At 43.0% G+C, this 18,978-nt stretch overlaps 1 protein-coding gene across 5 annotated transcripts; it reads left to right on the top strand.

Annotated features, from left to right (window-relative positions):
- The first annotated feature begins 3,651 nt into the window (after positions 1 to 3,651).
- Positions 3,652 to 18,328, top strand: LOC308142734 (inverted formin-2). Of its 5 annotated transcripts, XM_080513280.1 has the most exons (23): positions 3,652 to 3,836; positions 8,170 to 8,583; positions 9,619 to 9,734; positions 9,900 to 10,059; positions 10,637 to 10,670; positions 10,918 to 11,059; positions 11,280 to 11,412; positions 11,590 to 12,177; positions 12,614 to 12,759; positions 12,848 to 12,909; positions 12,987 to 13,089; positions 13,221 to 13,306; positions 14,023 to 14,123; positions 14,226 to 14,296; positions 14,411 to 14,518; positions 14,605 to 14,675; positions 14,763 to 14,883; positions 14,984 to 15,148; positions 15,325 to 15,427; positions 15,520 to 15,672; positions 15,933 to 16,802; positions 17,072 to 17,125; positions 17,802 to 18,328. In XM_080513280.1, the coding sequence occupies exons 2-22, from the start codon at positions 8,187 to 8,189 to the stop codon at positions 17,122 to 17,124; spliced, it is 3,783 nt and encodes a 1,260-aa protein (XP_080369406.1). In that variant the 5' UTR covers positions 3,652 to 3,836; positions 8,170 to 8,186; the 3' UTR covers position 17,125; positions 17,802 to 18,328. The 5 variants fall into 5 exon arrangements, with proteins under 5 accessions (XP_080369406.1, XP_080369403.1, XP_080369404.1 ...); XM_080513277.1 differs by having other exon boundaries at positions 14,226 to 14,518; XM_080513278.1 differs by having other exon boundaries at positions 14,226 to 14,518; positions 17,072 to 17,153.
- Positions 18,329 to 18,978: the final 650 nt, after the last annotated feature.

Here is an 18,978-nt window from a genome sequence, read left to right as displayed (position 1 = left end):
ACTTTCTACTTCTCTCTATTGTGTATCTTCTTCACCATAGGAGAACCACACCTTCACTTTTAATTGTACTTGCAACAATGACAACAAAGACCATCCCACTTAAATTCTGACATTCTGATTCGGGTGTACAGATACGTTTGTGAATTGCTATCAAGCCACTGTATGAGTATGTGAGACGTTATGTTCATTCATGTCCAACGTATCGAATATCCTCCTGAAGTCTCATCCATGTAATAAACGTGTCTTCATACTGTCATATTTGTTGCTCAACTGAAAGTTAAAGAGCCAGGGCTTTAATCGTGGCTGGCAGCTGTAGCTGAGCAAACACATAAAGACCAATAAATGAAAGCCCGGCGACAATATTGACTTTTGCATTGAAGATAATACATTTTATTACAGAAAACGTGTTTCACGATCCTGTTTAACAAGCTCAGCTAGTGGACAGCCACTTATATTTACTTAGTGTGGCTCAGTCCAAACACAGTCTTCCATGAAGCCATTCTTTTCTCAGTGACGGGCGGAGAGCAGAGCGATCCTTCATTTTCCTTGGTGTTGTAATATAAGCACTCTTGCTGGCAGAGGCTACACTGCCTGGAGCTTCCATAAGAGTTGTGGAGGTGACCTTTTGGCTCACGACAATAATATAATCACTGTGTAGATAGTGTTGTCCGGAGTCAGTGAACTTCTAGCATGTTAAAAAGCTGAGTGAGAAAAGATTGTCTGCAACAATGCAGCAGAAAATATACTGTATGTTTTCAACAAAACATGAAATTAATTCAATTAAAATCTGTTCCACTTATTTAATTAAATCTTAAAAGAAAGAATAGACTTATATGAGAACCAGTTGGTACTGGTTGGGGTTATATTCAGAAAAATCAGGAACAGAAACGAACAGAAACAGAGACATAACAAAACAAACTAATCCATCTTCAGGTTCCGCAGGTTCGACAGGAAGAGAGACTGCAGGAGGCAACAGAGAGGAGAGAATTCATGAGGCAAAGAGTGTTCAAAATAAATGGAAAAGGGTATCCCAACTGTTTAAACCCAGAGCAGCTGAACTAGAAAATGGTCCTGGTGACTTGAGTCACTTGAACAGGAAAGTTTGAAGTCTGTTTTGGCTTCCTGGACCATCATAGAAAAGCCTAAAATATTGCTTAATTTCTCATTTAAAAATGCTAACCTCCAATAATAATAATAATTTTGTATTATATGCCATATTTCTATATTCACTAAACTAATAAATAAACAATAAGCATTTAGAATTTGGTCTCTCAATCATAAAGTTGCAGGCTCGACTCCCTGTCACTACCTCTCCACACGTCGAAGTGTCCTTGAGCAAGACGCTGAGCCTCAAACTGCTCACATTGGATGGATATTGTACTCAAGCAGCTCCATTCATTGACCAAAGAACTTCCTGTCTGGGTCTAAGAACCTTTTTCTATTCCATTCTAAACATTGAGGCATCTTTGAAAGGTGCAAGAGATTTTAAATTTATAAAGAGAGTAAATCAACATCTGAAAACCAGAATGAGTTGAAATTAATTCATCTTTTACATTTATGAATCAAGTGAATGGGAGTGTTGTTGGAGATTTGCTGTAACTATGTGAAGAAGCTGTGGAGGAAACATGACCAGATGTAGTCTAATCTGGTCTAAATACAATGAAATGCAGATACATTTGTCGCAAATGTCGTTTTGAGTGAATCATAGCGTCGGTGGAAGTCACAGGAAATCACCGTAAAATGTAATGTGATTATATTATTTATGGAAGCATTATGGCACTCTCTAATTTCCGAAGAAATGCCTCGGATTAGTTGCTTCTGCCTCTTCTGTTATCTCATCTGGTCCCTTTTGGAGTCGTTGACTGAAGTGGCCAGAGCCAGAGAATTGCAGGTATTTCCTTCCTCCTACAGCTTCTCTCCGCCTGAGGTCAGGTCCTGCTGATGGGATGGGGGAGTGGGAGGAGGTGGAGAAGGAGGAGGAGCAGGAGGAGCAAGAGGAAGAGGAGGGGAGGGGGGGTGCATACAGCATCACAAACAGCTCCAAGTTACACAACAGCAGGCACTTTAGGGACGGAAATCAGACAATAGTGCCTTCAAACTAGAACAGCCACTTAAAGGTCAGGTTACATGCGTTAAGAAGCCTCATCGGACGACAAAGAGGAATCTTTCATGCACGCAGATCCGCTGACCTTTCCTCGGCATTGTTGGAATGTCAGCCAGAAAGACTATTTGCTCTCATTTTATGGCCTTTTTTTATAAGCATTCCTTTGTGGCTCCTACTTTTCTATTTGGGGAAAACAGATAGTTGTGTCTCTTTACCACCATATAGCTTTGGAATAAACTTCAAACTATTTAATGACGGAAAATCTATTGTGCCCATAAAATACCTAAAATGCGTTCTAAAGGATTTTACACTCCATCATTTGAATCCAAACTAAGCCTCCTGAGATTAGTCCAAATAATGATTTACTTTTACTTCTTTAGAGTAGCTGCAATGTTGTCAAATTGCTCTTAAAGGTGCATTAAGTAAAATTTAGGTCATGTAACATTTATGCATTAAGAGATAGTTTTGAGTTCCTGTTCTTTGCTTCAGCTAGATTAAAAATTGATTTAGCCCCGGCCAATAATATGTTTACTGTTCAATTTACCATTTTGGTTATCGGACTGAGGAGAGACTAGATGTTGTATTTCCAAGACCTATTTCCTAGGATCAGATGGCCAGTCTATTTAATTCAGTTCACACACCTCTCGGCCAATATCATTGTAGTGATACCATGACTGTTTCATCACTGATCACGCAAAAAGTGATTAAAAACAAAGACTATCACTGATATCTCTTGATAATACTTATACAAAACTAACTTTTTAATCACTCAGAATGACAATTTGGGGTTGAAGGTCTGCCACTGTATTGATTCTATTGATGTATTTAAAGGACCATTATGTGAAGATTAACTCATGCCTCTTTTGTGCACTGGATTGTAGTGTTGAGTTACTTATATTATTGGATGTATGGATGGGTGGATAAGTGGATGGATGGATGGCTGGATGGGTTGTGATTGGTAGCTGCAGACTGGTTCCAGTGGGTATATAGTGTATACCTGCTTAACAGGTGAGCTGTACCAAAACAGCTGTGATACCAAAACGTTGTTGTTTTATTAACACTGTGAACCAATGTGGTGCACCCTCATACTGCAACATTATATAAAGTGGGGAAAGTTGGAAGATTTGTTTATTTTCAGAGATTTATCATAGAACTGTCTTTGGGATGACATCAGAACTGTTGTTTTCAGTCACTAAGTTTATTATTTGAGCTTACATTCAATAAAAATATTGACAATTGCACCTTATTTATAGGAAAAATTAATGGACCTGCTCCCAAAATGTCTTAACCCTTTGATATTATATTATTTAGTTTGTTTGTTTTTTGGGTTTTTTTTTATTGCAGCTTGAAACACAAGTGTCACAATTGCACAATTATCTGACTGAAATGGATCGTTTCCCTCGCACAAATAAGACTTTTCTTTTGAAAGTGCTGACAGGAAGTGAGATCTGGATAGGAACGCTGACTTGACACTGTCAGTCGGCCAACCGAGTGAAGAGCTGAGGGGCCGTGGCGATTTGAGCGGTTCCGTCCGCACAACGTACAGACTCTGCAGACCTGCTGCAGCGTCGCGCATTTCCAGGAGTCCTGATCCATCTGTTGTTAGAATTAAAAAAAAATAATAATAATAATAATAATAATTAAGAAAAATAAATAAATCCCCTGGATGACCGCAGACAGCTCCCCCATCTGAGAGGCTCCAGACGCCTGAGTATTTATGGAATAAACCCAGGTAAGACATCTATACACAACCTATATTTCATCTATAGATGTGCAACAGTGCACGCTGTCGACGCGCACATCCGCTACAGGAAAGAGTGTATTTGTTGTGTGTTTGTTTGTTGTTTTTTTTCTGTGTGTCCTGTTCTGGGCACAGTGAGGTGTCTACAGTCCCGTTACGTCCCTTAATGTGAGGAGGAGAGAGAGAGAGAGAGAGAGAGAGATGGGGAAAAAATCGCAGAGTAAAGTAACAAAGATGCAGCATATCTGTGTCTTTTTTTTTTTTTGCATCTCCTTAAGATTGTGCCAGTGCGCAATGTGGACACGCAAACTAGTAACAGTTGTATTCTTGCACTCACAGTCCGATCGATCCGTCCCGGAGATAGGACTGTGCCCTGAAAGGCGTTTTGCTTTAAGAAGGAATGAAGGGAGGAATTCTGTTGGGGAAGAAAACAAACTCTCGAGCAAGAATGAAGGTTTCAGTTTTGCAGATGTGCACAAGTATTAGGGTGCCACGTATTTTGTGTGTGTCAGTGTGCTGGGGTGAAATTTAGCCTTGTAGAAAATGCTGGTCCCAAAACAGGAAATGTCTAAAAACTGTTCAGGAGTTGTATGCAATTACAGTCCAACTCTAAAATATGCCAGTATAGACTTTCCAGGCATGTTGGCCACTCCCTTGAAGCAGCAGACAAGGGAGGAAACAAGAGGTCAGTTTTTGTTTTTCTTCTCCAATCAAATGAATCCCAGATGATTTATTTCATTTATCCCTTTACAACTGCAATATGAATTAAGCTTGAGTAATTACTCCTTCCTGCACAGTCCCCCAAATGTTAACAAGTCCATTTTAACAAATACTCAAAGTTTACCTTAACAGTTGTTCACACAGTGTTTTTAAGGTGAATATCTAGTTACACAATCATTATAAGATTGCGTCTATCTTCCAACTAAATCTGACAAGTCAGTACATGAAATCAAATTAACCTGAGAAGTATGTAAGGTGGTTCTTGCCCGTCAGTTTATTTAGTAATCATTGATGACACACAGATCATTGATGTGTGTTTGTTTTAGAGAAAAGAACTGTGTCTGGCTGTGTGAGTTTTTCATATGTTTCAGAGGAAATCGATTGGTGGAGCTGTTTGTGCACGCTCACAAGGGTTGATGCTGTACAGTGGCAGTGGGCTGCAGCGTGGGAGGCTGCAACGAAGAGAACGACGAGTGGGCTTGTCTTGTGTGCTGTGAATCAGCCTGCTATTAGTGTTGTATGTGGGGGCTCCGGCAGACAGGGTCGACAAAATGAAAGTTGGTGATATTTTAAGTGGGGGCGCACAAAAGGAAATGCAAATGCCGGATTTTGATTGCAGTCGTTTTTGTGATGTAATCTGGATGCTTGTCTCGGTGTGAATAGCTCTGGATGTGGGAGGAATTCCACGTACTTTAATCCATCTCTCTTCTGCATCGCTTCATCCACCTCAGGATGGCGGAGCGCAGGAGGCGTCCCGGCTGACTATGGGCAAAAGCTCGAGCACGCCCTGGATAAGCTGCAAGCCCATCAACCCTGCCAACACACAGCCACACAATCTCACATTCAGCAGTCCTCACTTCAACACACACACACACACACCACATACATGCATAGGGAGAACATGGAAACTCCACACTGAGAGACAGACTTGATCCCGGGTGCATTTTCTCTGTAAGGGGAGAAGAAACCTGTATGGAGAAAGTCAAAAAGCTGCAACTGTGGTTTGTACACATTTACAATGCAATGAATTGACGAGATTCACAAATTGAAAAAAAAAAGAAAAAAAAGTGGAAAATAACAGCAGAGTTAAAGATTCAAATGACGAATAGTATGAGATGTGTCAGATACAATACATATCCACAAGTCGAATTCAATCTGATGGCAAAACCTGATGATAAAGAAAACAGTAAACTATTTTCTTTCTGGCAACAACATTGAATGCTGCTTTCAGTTGTGATAGATCGTGGGGGAAAAAATGTAAAAACTACTATTATAAATCTTTTGCAACCTTTTGTGAAATGCATCTGGGAAACAACAAGGTCGTAGTCATGTGGGACAATGCATACTTGCTCCAAATCTCATTTGCTCCCAGCAAGAAAACAAGGATTTGGTTTATCCAGATTGAGGCTGCATTGTTCAAGAGCCAATCTCAGGCATGATACACCCTGAATACGTCCATTACAGAGCAAACACAGAGCGACAGGCAGTGACGTACAGTCACATTCCCACCTATAAACAATTCTAACATGTTTTTTTATAATTGTTGAAAAGACAACTACACAAACAGAGAGAACATGCAAACTCAGCACATTGCAGTCTGCAGTTTAGACCGTGAGGCAACCACTACAATACAATACAATTCCACTTAGGCCTCAAACCAGGAAAAACAGCTGGAAATAGGTTGCGGTATTTCTATAATCAATCATTAAAAGGAGATGTATTCTGGGGAAAAAATGATAAAACACTCACAGCATTCAGACAAGCTATAATCATATAATGTTTATGTGTATTGTAACATCAATTGTGCAGTTCTCTTCATAGAATCTTTTAAAATATTAACAATAAGAAGTAATGTAAAAAGGGAAAATGAAAAGAGGAAGTGGATCTGTCACAGCAGTGTGTTTTTGGTTTTTTTTTTTTGTTTTACACCAAGTTCCCTGTCCTGGGAAAGCCCTTTCCTTCCCTATGAAGCTCGCTCGTGCTGCGGAGTCCAGCTCACATCCCCTACATTTCACACACACGCCAGGTTCTTTGAAGTGTCTTAGTCATAAGTTTGGCTTTGCAGGGACGTGGACTCCATCTAACAAAAAAAAATTGACAGTGAATTTTAATGAGACCCACTGTCTTCGCAAGTGTTCATGACTGTGAAAATAACGCCAGATTACAAGTGTCAGCTTGCAACTTTTGTTCCCGGCTGGTGCCGGACGTGTAAGCACAGTGTCCCTCTGATTCAGCAAGTGTTGCTGGACCCAACTTTCAGGAGCCTGAATAAGGGGGGTGGGGGGGGACTGGATCTGTTTTGTGGCTGATGAACGCAGCCCTTTGAACAGCACCGACAAGGCCTATTGTAGAAAAAGCATTGTCTGTCCGCCCGCTGCCACGGTAACACTCACACTGGCAGCCGGGCTGGAATGCTGCAGTCACAGCCGACAAATGCCTCGCCAGAAAATGTGAGAAAAGAGAGGCCTAATGTTACCTTGACTTTTCAGAGTGAATTGAAATCCAATTTGTTGGATTTCTTTTTTCTTCTTTTTTTTTTTTTCTCAAGTCATTACTTATCTTCTCTTTTTTTGGTCTTCTGTTCGCTACCTTTTGAAAGGAGTGAGTCATACGAACCATTTTGCAAGCTGTTTGTATCTGTGTGGCTAATTTCCTGACATGCAGGAACAGCCACACTGAAGTGGCTGGATCATTTTCCAGAGAAATTCACCAGAATTTATTTGTCACTGACATGGAATTTCTTTCCTTGATTCATCCAGACACTCCCATTGTCTTGACTTGTGTAAGCTGTAATTTCTTTGTGTTGGTTAAATTCGCATCGCTCACTGTCTCGTACGTACATCATATCGGCGCCCGTATAAAATCGACAACAAGACTCTTAAGGATCTATTCTCACAATTTCCATTTAAGCTGGAGCACATAATCCTGCACATCCAGCTTAGAGAGAAAGTATTTTTAGTTGTTTTGGAGAAAGTTTTCCCCTTTTTTGGCCCGATCCCTATCCCTCCCTTCATTTTGTTTGTGTGTGAGAATATGTTTATACTAGTTACATGCATCACAGCCGGTTGTTTTTGGAGGCTTTGGGGTTAAGCTGGTTTAATAAGAGAGGTTAGTGTGCCCTGAGATGTTTCCAGGAAAGACCATTTGTCGTCTGAATGTGTACATTCATGTCAGATATGTCCATCTGAAGTTTTTACACGCCCTCCGGTTGTGCTGCAAACATGTTTTCCCTTCTTGATAAGATATTTATTTAGTGGGTAACGATTATGTACTGACCAGACAGTGTTGACCCTGGCTTTGTGCAGAGTTTTAGCGAGGCTGGACTCTCTTTCAGATGGGATTAAGCTGGAATGTTTGGCACAGCTCGTTGATGACTGGACTAATGACATATCTTTCTCTCATCCACAAAGTGCAGGCCTGTCGTTTCCCATTCTGGTTTCCGTTCTGATAAGACTTGTTTTGGCCTGCTTCCTGTAGTGTGGATAGCAATTACAGCACTGTACATACAGTGGGTAATACGTAATATGATGTGGGAGAAAATGACTTGTTTTATATGTATTATATAAAGATTAAAAAAAATGTTTTTCATTATTTTCTGCTCCAGAGGTGTACTCAGCCACCATGTCAGGAAAGTCAGACGGGAAAAAGAAGTGGGCGGCCGTCAGGGATCGCCTGGGCTCCTCGCAGGACTCCGACACCCAGCAGGAGGCCAACCTGGAGAGTGCCGACCCGGAGCTGTGCATCAGACTGCTGCAGGTTCCCACCGTGGTCAACTACTCCGGGCTGAAGCGGCGCCTGGAAGGCAGCGACCAGACATGGATGGTGCAGTTCCTGGAGCTGTGCGGGCTGGACCTCCTCCTGGAGGCCCTGGACCGCCTGTCTGGCCGGGGATGCTCCCGCATCGCTGACGCTCTCCTGCAGCTCACCTGCGTCAGCTGCGTCCGAGCGGTGATGAACTCGTCGGCGGGGATCCACTTCATCATAGAGAACGAGGGATACATTCGGAAGCTCTCCCAAGGTTGATTTACAGAAGCACTTCTTTTCAATCCGTGTATCAGATAGATGGATGGATGGATGGATGGATGGATGGATGGATGGATGGATGGATAGATAGATAGATAGATAGATAGATAGATAGATAGATAGATAGATAGATAGATAGATAGATAGATAGATGGATGGATGGATGGATGGATGGATGGATGGATGGATGGATGGATGGATGGATGGATGGATGGATGGATGGATGGATGCATGGATGGATGGATGGATGATAGATAGATAGATAGATAGATAGATAGATAGATAGATAGATAGATAGATAGATAGATAGATAGATAGATAGATAGATGGATGGATAGATGGATGGATGGATGGATGGATTGATAGATAGATAGTTTTCCAAATTGGTAGTCATACTAAATGAGTTAAAAGTCGATATTTACAGCATTTGCACATTTCAAGGCAGTATATGAAGCTCAGGCCTTTTTTCTAGAAGGAGCTACTTCATTAAACAGAAAACGTCATCATTTCACAATTTGGCCACATTAATTATGAATACCCAGTGTTGTGTCATTATATAAGAGATGGAAAACACAAAAAAGCATCATAGGTTTCCTTTGCCTTATTTCTCGACATATTGTGCAACATTTGAAGCGGTATGTGAGAGTAGTCACATGTCACATGATTCAGCCAAGTTGAATTTTCCAGTCATGCTCCCATCTTAAAAAAAAACAGGAATCATTAGGGGTTATTTGAGGACAAGTCTGTAGAAAAGTAACGTCACCGTTATGTGGTGAATGCTAACACACACACGCGCACGCACACACACACACACATACGGCACACACTTATCTATCATACAGCAGCACATCTTCGGAGGCCAAAGTTCGTGTTATGTTGCCTGAAAGACAGTGAAACAATGCATCCAGTTGGGGTCTTCTCACAAGGAGGAAAGGGAGTGGAGAGAGACGTTTAAGTCAAGAGAAACTACTGGGAAATTTGAAACCCTCAACCTTTTCTGATGTCTGTGGAATTGTGATGTCCCGTACAGCCTTGGACACCTCCAACACCATGGTGAAGAAGCAGGTGTTTGAGCTTCTTGCAGCTCTCAGCATGTTCTCCACGGACGGCCATCGCCTGGCTCTTGACGCCCTGGACCACTACAAGGTAAACACACGTGTATATTGACAACAAGTCAGGTTTTGAACGTATTAATTTGATCCTATATCTCGAGTTTAAGTGGACAGATTACCTTACTGAGGCCCTCTAGTGGCAGGCTGCAGAGATTACTTCTTGTCGCTCTTCATTATTTACCCTGACTTTGAATTTCAGGGTGTGAAGATACAACAGTATCGCTTCAGCGTGATCATGAACGAGCTGCAGGCCACAGACAACGTCCCGTACATGGTCACGCTCCTCAGCGTCATCAACGCCATCATCTTTGGGACAGATGACCTCAGGCAGAGAGATAAGATGAGAAAGGAGTTTATCGGTACAGCTTTTCTTTTCTTGCTGCCATTTAACAATGATTCAGTCCCATCGTGGGCAAGGCGACAGTGTGGTTAATTGTCGGTGCGAAGTGAATGCTCAGGAGAAAATGAGGAGAGCTCTGGAGCAAAGATTTGTCAGTGAGTGTGGCTAAGAATAGGTCTAATGGCCTCATTATATTTTGATCAACGCCTGAGAACTTAAGCAAACCTCATGTGTGTATATTATTGTGTGTTCATGCATTTTTGCACTACAACTAGTCCTAATCAACATTTGCATTGGCTCAGAGGTTATATCCTCTTCAGGAGCATCGTCCTCTCTTTTGCTGTCACGCACCAGTGTTACCGCTGACAGCTTCTGCCCTCCACCTCAGACGAATCAGCCAGCTGATTGGCCACGCCTCCTTTGTGATTGCTCACCTGTGACAACCTGTTAACTCCCCAAACAGGACTTATTATAGCTGTCAGTTGAAGAGCAGATGACTTTTTAAAATCGGCATTCTTAAAAAATGAATAAGTGAAAGTGATGATAGCTGTGACTGGTTTATTGTCTTTTTTGTTTGTGTGTTTTGTTTGTTGCAGGACTTCAGTTACTGGATATGCTCCCAAAGTTAAGGTGAGTGCTTTTTTTTTTTCTTGATGCCGTGAGACTTTCATTTCTTAATTTCTTTCAAGTTTAATTGCTTCAGTTAATTTAAGAGGTTCCTTTAAAGGGCAAAATCACTGCAAGTGAAATTATCCTTTCATTAAAACAACTTTGCAATTTCAGTCCATTAATGCCAACAATTTAAGCAAAGGTTGTTTTTTTGTTGTTTTCAAAGCTGCAGATGGCATTTAATAAGTGAATTGTGTGTGCTGTGCAGGGAGCAGGAGGATGAGGATTTGATTATTCAATGCGAAGCATTTGAAGAGGCCATGGCTGAAGACGAGGAAGAGCTGCTGCGAGTGTATGGGGGCATTGATATGAGTAATCACCTTGAGGTTTTCACCACACTCTTCAACAAGGTGGGTGCACACAGTTTGAATGGCTTCCTCATCAACAGCCGAGTCCAGTCCATCAGTGACTCATCCACATTTCATTGAATTTCTGCACACGTGGCCCTCGATTAAAGAAAGAGGACACTTCTCTTTCTGATTAAGGCCTTTGTATTGCGCCATGTTTTTGCGGGCCTTGCCTGCATTGACAAGTGAAAAGAAACCAAGTCTGAGTGATTTGTGTGTTCAGGTGAGCAGCTCTCCAGTTTCTCTTCAGCTGCTATCCATTCTGCAGACGATGTTGGTGCTCGGGCCGAGCCGCACCGACATCTGGCTGGCACTGGAGGCCATCACTAACAGAGCCATACTGCTGGCCCAGGACTGTGAGTCTGCACATCAACAATGTGGATTAATTCTCAGCGCTGGTGTCTGCTAATCTGATGGCCTAATTGGCCGATGTTGTATGGAAGTGGGTGATTGTACTCGGCGAAGCAGTTGCTGGTTATTGTGCGGGATCGTTTCAAATGACCGCCACTGAAATGTTTGGATTTGTGCTCCAGCTCAGATGGAGTCGTGTGAGAAGATCTTGCAGCGGCTGATGTTCATCAAGGGCAAAAGCTGTGGAGGTCTCCATGAAGTGGATGGTCAGACCACCAAGGTGGACAAGGCCGTGCAGACCGGCGAGGGCATGGACAAACCGGACGCAAGCACAACGTCTCCTCAGAAGCCACTGTGTGCCTCTCCTCCTCCCCCGCCACCGCCCCCGCCACCTCTGCCCCCTGGTATGGCGGGGTCGGTGCCTCCGAACCAGTGCCCTCCGCCACCTCCTCCCCCTCCCCTACCAATGCCTGGAGGCTTTGGTGCTCCTCCCCCTCCCCCTCCTCTACCCGGTATGCCTCCACCACCCCCGCCGCTGCCCTGCGGCCCAGGGATGGCTCCCCCACCTCCACCACCGCTACCAGGCATGGGCTGCGGGCCTCCGCCTCCACCTCCTCTGCCTGGCATGCCACCTCCGCCGCCTCCTCCCATGGGCATGATCTTTGCTCAGAGCAGCCAGGCCCTGGGGTGCGCTCCGCCCATGAAGATGAGCCGATGCCCCACGCTGAGGATGAAGAAGCTTAACTGGCAGAAACTGCGTGCTGTGACTGGTAGGTGGTGCAAAAAAATTTTTGGTGGCTCAAGTTACCTCTGTTACAACTTCTGCAGGAGTCGAATGCATGAAAATCTGTTTTGATAGTCCGGATTTAATGGAGACTTTTTAAAGTCCAAACTAGTTTTGACAGTTATTTTGTGTCCATGGACTTGTGTAGTTTAACTGCCTCTTGATCTGGATCATGAGAAATGTAATGCAAGTACAGCTTGACGCATGTCCTCTCTGTGCCAAGTGTAACTGATAGATGTGTACTATTGGTTGTACTAAAAATGTCAATGAAATCTGCAGCACACTCTTCTGCTATAATGGTTATTATCGAATCACATCCGAGCATTAACTGGACTCGTTTGGGTTGGTTGACGTAAAAACGGTCCAAAATGGGAGCCACACAAGGTCGTGACAGGTTTCTCTCTCCGTCTCGGCGCCCTCAGACGGTCCCTCCATGTGGGCCTCGGTTCAGAAGGAGCCGCCTCCTCGGGAGCCGGACTACAGCAGTATCGAGCAGCTCTTCTGTCTCCCGGTGACGGAGCACAAAGACAAAGGGGCAGCTGCTCCTGTCAAGAAGGAGCCTAAAGAGGTGCGCTTGGTCACCACTTGACGGGGCTCCTCAGAGCTGCAGCACACGCAACAAACACGGCTTATGTACTTCTCTTTTCTCCGTACAGATTACGTTCATCGATCCAAAAAAGAACTTGAATTTGAATATATTTCTAAAGCAGTTCAAATGGTGAGAGATGCTCAATGAAATGTATCACATTTTGAGCCATTTTCACTGATCTCTGTAATTTTATTGTCCCTACACAGTAAAAATGAGGAATTTGTAGCCATGATCCAGAGTGGGGACCGAACAAGGTTCGACGTAGAGGTGCTGAAACAGCTTTTGAAACTCCTACCTGAGAAGCATGAGGTTTGTTGCTTTGTTTTTTTTCGCCGGCTCTGCATCCTCACATCAGGTGTCTTTGCAGCCTCGTCTGCCAGTTAAATGCCCACGGAAAATAGAACTGCACGTCTGAGTCACTGTCTTGTACTTTCATGTAGATCGAGAATTTGAAGTCCTTCCAAGGAGAAAAAGAGAAGTTGGCAAATGTCGACCGTTTCTACACCTCCCTCCTCACTGTGCCGAGGTAGCTTTGTTTCCCTTATGGTCCAACTCCATAGGGTTTCATTCTCACAAAGGTTTGAAAGACCCCTGACTCAAAGACCACACAGAGTTCGTCTCACATGGGGGATGTAAAACCATGTCCACATTTAAAGGACCACTTCCAGTGCAAGAAAGGCAACAGCATTATTATACAGTGTGAGCTCTGTTTGCCCAGAGAGGCCAAGGTAGATATATTTCCCATTGTGCTACTCAGGAGAGACCATTCCATTCTCCTGTTAACGTAACTAACTTTGACTCTTGAGAACAATTTTGAGTTGCTTTTACTTGAGAAGAATATTTTAGTACCATTTCCGCCTGCAGAGTATACATGATAAATGTCTATTTTCATAATAACTATTGAAAATTACTGCAATGTCAAGATAAAGACTAATTTAATGAAATATTTTGGTTCAAAAAACGGTGAAATAACTAAATAACATTTCCTACGCCAGTCGCATGTCTCTACCAACTCACCCTGACAGCATGGCTTTAAGTATTAAGGTAGTTGGTTTTCATGCTGGTATCTGAAATTGGGTGTAATTTTTTTAAATCTGTGTTTTCTTTGGATCTTTCGCCATTTACTTGATTTGCTGGGTCGATTTTGGTCCATCGGCCTCATGTGCGACGCCCCTGGTCTAAATGATTTTAATTCAGTCAGTCAGTCATTTCTTTTCTTTTGTTTTCTTGCTTGTCTCCCAGTTACCAGTTGAGAATTGAGTGCATGTTGCTGTGCGAGGAGACAGCGTCTGTTTTGGAGATGCTCAAACCAAAAGTCAGGCTGGTGGAGGAGGCCTGCCACTGTGAGTACACGTTTACCCGTATGAACCTGGAGGCAGATTTCACCTTTATATTCTAAACATGCATATCATATACTCAAAATAATATAACAACAAATTTCTCAGGTCTCCGAACGAGCACGCTCATGCCCAGTTTCTGCAGACTCATCCTTGATGTGGGAAATTTTCTCAACTATGTAAGAACCCTTTTTTCTTTTTTTCTTTTTTTTTCTTTCCCCAGTCTCATTTATTTTTTACTTAGGCTGACATTTACAGAGCTTGCAATTTTAATCATCGTTCCACTTCTGCAGGGGAGTCACACTGGGAACGCGGAAGGATTCAAAATCAGTTCTCTGCTCAAGCTCACGGAGACCAAGGCAAACAAGAGCCGCATTACGCTGCTTCATCACATCTTGGAGGTACGGAAAAGTTTCAAACTGCTGCCATAATGTCACTGCCTCAGTCGGGATCCTTAATTACCCGGCGTCTGGCTTGTTTTTCAAAGGAAGCGGAGGCAAACCACCCAGAGCTGTTGGCACTTCCGGATGATATCGAGATATGTGATAAAGCGGCAGTGTAAGAAACTTTTTTTTTTTTTATATATTGATGTCTCTTCACATGTAAAGAAAAGCATAACCAATAATTTTTACACTTTGTCCTCAGAGTAAATCTGGACTCGGTACAATCGGAAGCCGGTGCCTTACTGAAACGTCTGACCGAGACGTTACGGAAAGTGTCCAATTCATCGGACGAGATGAAGGAGCAGTATGGTAAAGTTCTCGAGGTAAAACTTCATTTCGCTCCAGATAAAGGCTGAGTGTATGATTCGTTATGTCTTTGGCAGCCGGATCCATACATTAAAGCGTTCCCTCTACTTGCAACAGGAAAATCTGGAGGCGTGTCGAACTTTGAGCCAAAAGTTCACCGAGATGGAGAAGAAGAAAAGTGAACTGGCAGTCTACTTGTGTGAGGACGCCAGCAAGCTGTTGCTGGAGGATCTATTCGGAACCATCAGAACGTTCAGAGAACTATTCATCCGAGCCCTAAAGGTCAGGGAGCATATGAATTTGACGGCTGATTGTATTTGAGTCTTGCTGTAGTCTTTTGATGGGGACATGCAACTGAATACACCAGAAGATGTTCTGTATTGAATGTTAGAAGGACAAATTGCAATGTACATTTTTGGACTTGGCAGTAAGTGACATTCTTTCTTTCATAATGACAGGAAAATAAAACCAGAAAAGACCAGGCAGCCAAGGCTGAGAAGAGGAAGAAGCAGCTGGCAGAGGAAGAGTCAAAGAGGCAGAAGGGAGAGAATGGAAAAATTAGTAAGTGCTGAACGTCTTACTTTAAATCCACTAAAAATGTTATTTGAATAGATTTGTTTAACCCGTCCTATTTTCTGCCCCCCCCCCTTCAGTCAAGAAGGGATTTGTACAACCGAGCGATGACTGTATCATAGACCAGCTTCTGGCGGATATCAGGAAAGGTTTCAGCCTGAGGAAGACCCGGCCAAGGTGCGGTTCGGAAACCCTCCCTTCTAGTGAAATGCATAGGGATACCTGCCCACCTGGTAAGGACAAGAGACTCTGGCCTCCGCCCGTAGTTCTTGGCTTTGCTGCTGATCACTTTATTCTGAGCCACAACATTGCTTTGAATTTATTTGTGCTTTAGCACTGCTGTCATTTCACCCAGCTTTAGCCCCATTTGTAAAGTTGCTTTTGGCCTTTGTTCACATGTCCGGCCATTTTCTTGGCTTCTGGAGAACACAATACAGTTTCAAAGTGTAATATTGTGCTTTTATCTTGAGTACTATCCCATTTCTCCTCTCAGGATCAAGTGCAAGGCCTGTAAAAGAAGAAGCGGCAGAAGCAACCACCATATCCGCTCCCACCAAACCTCAGGCAGGGGAGCAGCACTGCAGCACCGGAGGAGTGAACGGCTTCATCAGCCCCTCAGAAGAGACTCTGCCACTGCCTCATCCGACTCCAGCTGCAGACGGATCAGTTGTTCCTCCCAGCACACCCCCAGGAGGGCCGGCCATGACGACGCAGACGAACCAGGAACGACCTGCATCGCTGCAGGACCGTCAACGCCCAGAGACGGTGCTCGATGCAGCACAAACACACCCTCAGGTTGACGAGGAGAGGCAACCCTGTCCCGAGACAAACGGCTTTTTGGCAGACTCGACTGAAACCAGCATCCTCAGCCCGTCGTCTCTCTCGGATTCAGACCTGCTGGAGGCCGCGTTGGACGGGTCGTCGAGCCTGGAACCTGAAAAGCTGACGCCGAAAGACCCGGCGGACATCAGCGTGGACGTTCATGTAAAACAAACGCCATCGCTCGACGAAAATATGGATGTGATTCAGAGTAGCGAAAGCAATATATGGGGAGAAGGGAAAGGTGAAAGCAGCACAAACACAAGCCATTTACCAGACACTTTGGGGAAAGAAAAAGCTGGAGAGCAGAAGAAATGCAGTATTGCAAGAACGTCAGGCCGAGATGAGGTTATGACTTGCGAACATTCAGGGCCTCAAAGCAGTGTGGCTCCGCTGGAAGAAGGCATCAGGAGCTACGACGTCCCCGATGGGCTGCAGCCAGACGTTCTGCCATCGGTGTCTGAAGAAGTGCCTACGCCCATTAAGCCCGAACCAAAGAAACAACACGGGCTCTTTAAACGAAGCAAAAAGAAGAGTTCTCAAGGTAATCCATCCATTAACTACAATAAAGATCATGCTTTCAGCACTAGTCTTTTGAAGTGTCTCAATGGAAAGTTATTGGCTTTGTTTTTAACACCTTTTACATTTTATATTTTATCTACGGGATATCATAGTGTATGCTCCTGAATAAAGTTGAGTTAATACTTGCATTTTAAGGAGTACGAAGGCAGTTTGCAGATCTAATACTGAATGAAGTGTGTGGCCAGTTTGTTTGAATGCTCTGTTCTCCGTTCTGACTCTCTGAACCACAAGGTAACAGTGGAAAAGGACACACTAAACATAAAAAAGGCTGCGTGTTGCAGTGAGGTAGGTCCAATCGATGGGGCGGCAAACTGTAAGCAGGAGTATCCTCCTATTGAACTCGGTCGTCGTCAGAGCTTTGTTCCAAATAACGCCTCATTTGTCGGTCTAACTGGAATCTGGATTTCATTTGTCTGTGTTGTCCTACTTTAACACCTCCTCGCTCTAACGCTCTCCCAGCGCCGGGAAAATCTTGTGGCGACTTCAAATGTCCGTCAAAACCTGGGAAACCCAAACCTTTCTAAAGTATCAAACTAACCTACTCAAGTAATCTGACAATACTGTCTGCTGATTTCCTACAGCCTTGCAGTTTGTGGAGTCATTTGTGACGTCATTGTGGATCGTTATTTCATGAAAGCCGTCTCTGTCTTCTCTCCATATTTTCTTGTCCATTTTTTTTTTTTTTATTTGCAAGTGGGGACTGTTGAAACTAACAGTCTTATGTGCTTCATGTGAATTGTGCTTTGTTACTGACTTTTTATCAATGCTGTATTTTCTATATGTGCATTAAAATGTTTGGAAGATGTTTAGCATTTTAAATCGATTCACACTGTATATTTCTGCCTGTTGCTGTTAAGCGAGCAGTCTTATGCAGCCGTAAAATGTAACTTATTTATAAATTTCTAAGATATTAAAGTGTTCTATTTGTTTCAATCTACTTATTGAGTGTTTGTCTTTCTAGGTGACTCAAGAAAAAGGAAAACAAGAGGAAAAAGAAAATGTTAAATGGAGTTCCGAACTGGAAGGACTGCAGTGTATTTTATTTAATGAGACTTCAGGAATATTGACTGTTTGAAGAGGATGTGGAAGTGTCCCCCCCCCCACACCCCCCCCAGTGAAGATTTTCCTGACAAAAATAAACGCATCGGCGGCTGGGATTTTGCACAGCCTTGATGTTACCTGTCACTTTATGTAAATGTTTTTCTTTGTATATAATAATGCTAAAGATATGAATGTGCTTTGTTTGTACAATTGTATTATGCAGTGAATGTGTTTTTGCAATAAGCTCTGTTTACCTTACAGCACACACAGGAAGATTTAGTATTTCATGCAATATGTTCAATTTACAATAACCGTCAAAACTGCTCGAATGTGAAGTCTTAGTTTTTATATGTTTAATTGATTTAAAATGGAACATCTGAGGATGGCATATAATGGATTGTAACTTTTATGTTAGATATATTTTAATAAAATGGAATTTGCTGTTCAGAGGAGTGTCATGTGTCCGCACTTGCACACAGATTGTAGTACTTGGGCACAGACGTCACATTCAAAAACCTTAAAGGTTAGACATGATGAATCGGAGTGTAAATCTGTTGTCTCATGAAGGTTACTTGTGCCTACTCTGTTTCATACATCTGGAGGTTGTATCAAAAAATGTGTGCATATTCTGACTTGTACTTTCTTGCGAAATCTGTAAGGGGCATCTACCAATTTCCGCATGCCAACAAGAACCTGTAAATGTCTTCACCTCCATGTTAAGCTGAGCTTTAAAGGTAGCAATACATTATATTGGCTGAACCAGACAAAAAAAGGCCAACAGTGCCATAATATTTGATAACATTAACTCTCTAGTTTCGTCGTACAGTGAGAGGTTCAAGGACAGTTGTCATAGTCTTGCTGCCATATGCCAATATGGTCTTTCACAACTGCCATTTCAGTGCAGCTCACAGTGTGACTCCCAATAGAAAATCTGTACAAATCACACAATGATCAACTCCATGTCACATTGTTTGGCACAGATGTTTCAAATATTAGTATATAAGACAGGCTCCAGTAGATCATCAAGGTCCCAGAGTCTGGAGGAAGAGTGGAGAGGCTCAGAATCCACATTGCTTGAAGTCCAGTCTGTGATGATT

Source organism: Blennius ocellaris (genome assembly GCF_963422515.1).
Source record: "Blennius ocellaris genome assembly, chromosome: 17".
NCBI classification, from domain to species: Eukaryota; Metazoa; Chordata; class Actinopteri; order Blenniiformes; family Blenniidae; genus Blennius; species Blennius ocellaris.
The sequence above is the reverse complement of the archived record's forward strand: the minus strand, read 5'-3'. Positions and strand labels throughout refer to the sequence as shown.

Bases quoted from the DNA above. Each gene is read 5' to 3' on its own strand.
- LOC308142734 (XM_080513277.1), top strand. From the start codon at position 8,187: ATGTCAGGAAAGTCAGACGGGAAAAAGAAGTGGGCGGCCGTCAGGGAT. The intron at 11,413-11,589 runs GTGAGTCTGCAC...TTTGTGCTCCAG, and splicing joins CATACTGCTGGCCCAGGACT to CTCAGATGGAGTCGTGTGAG. The intron at 13,090-13,220 runs GTTTGTTGCTTT...ACTTTCATGTAG, and splicing joins TCCTACCTGAGAAGCATGAG to ATCGAGAATTTGAAGTCCTT.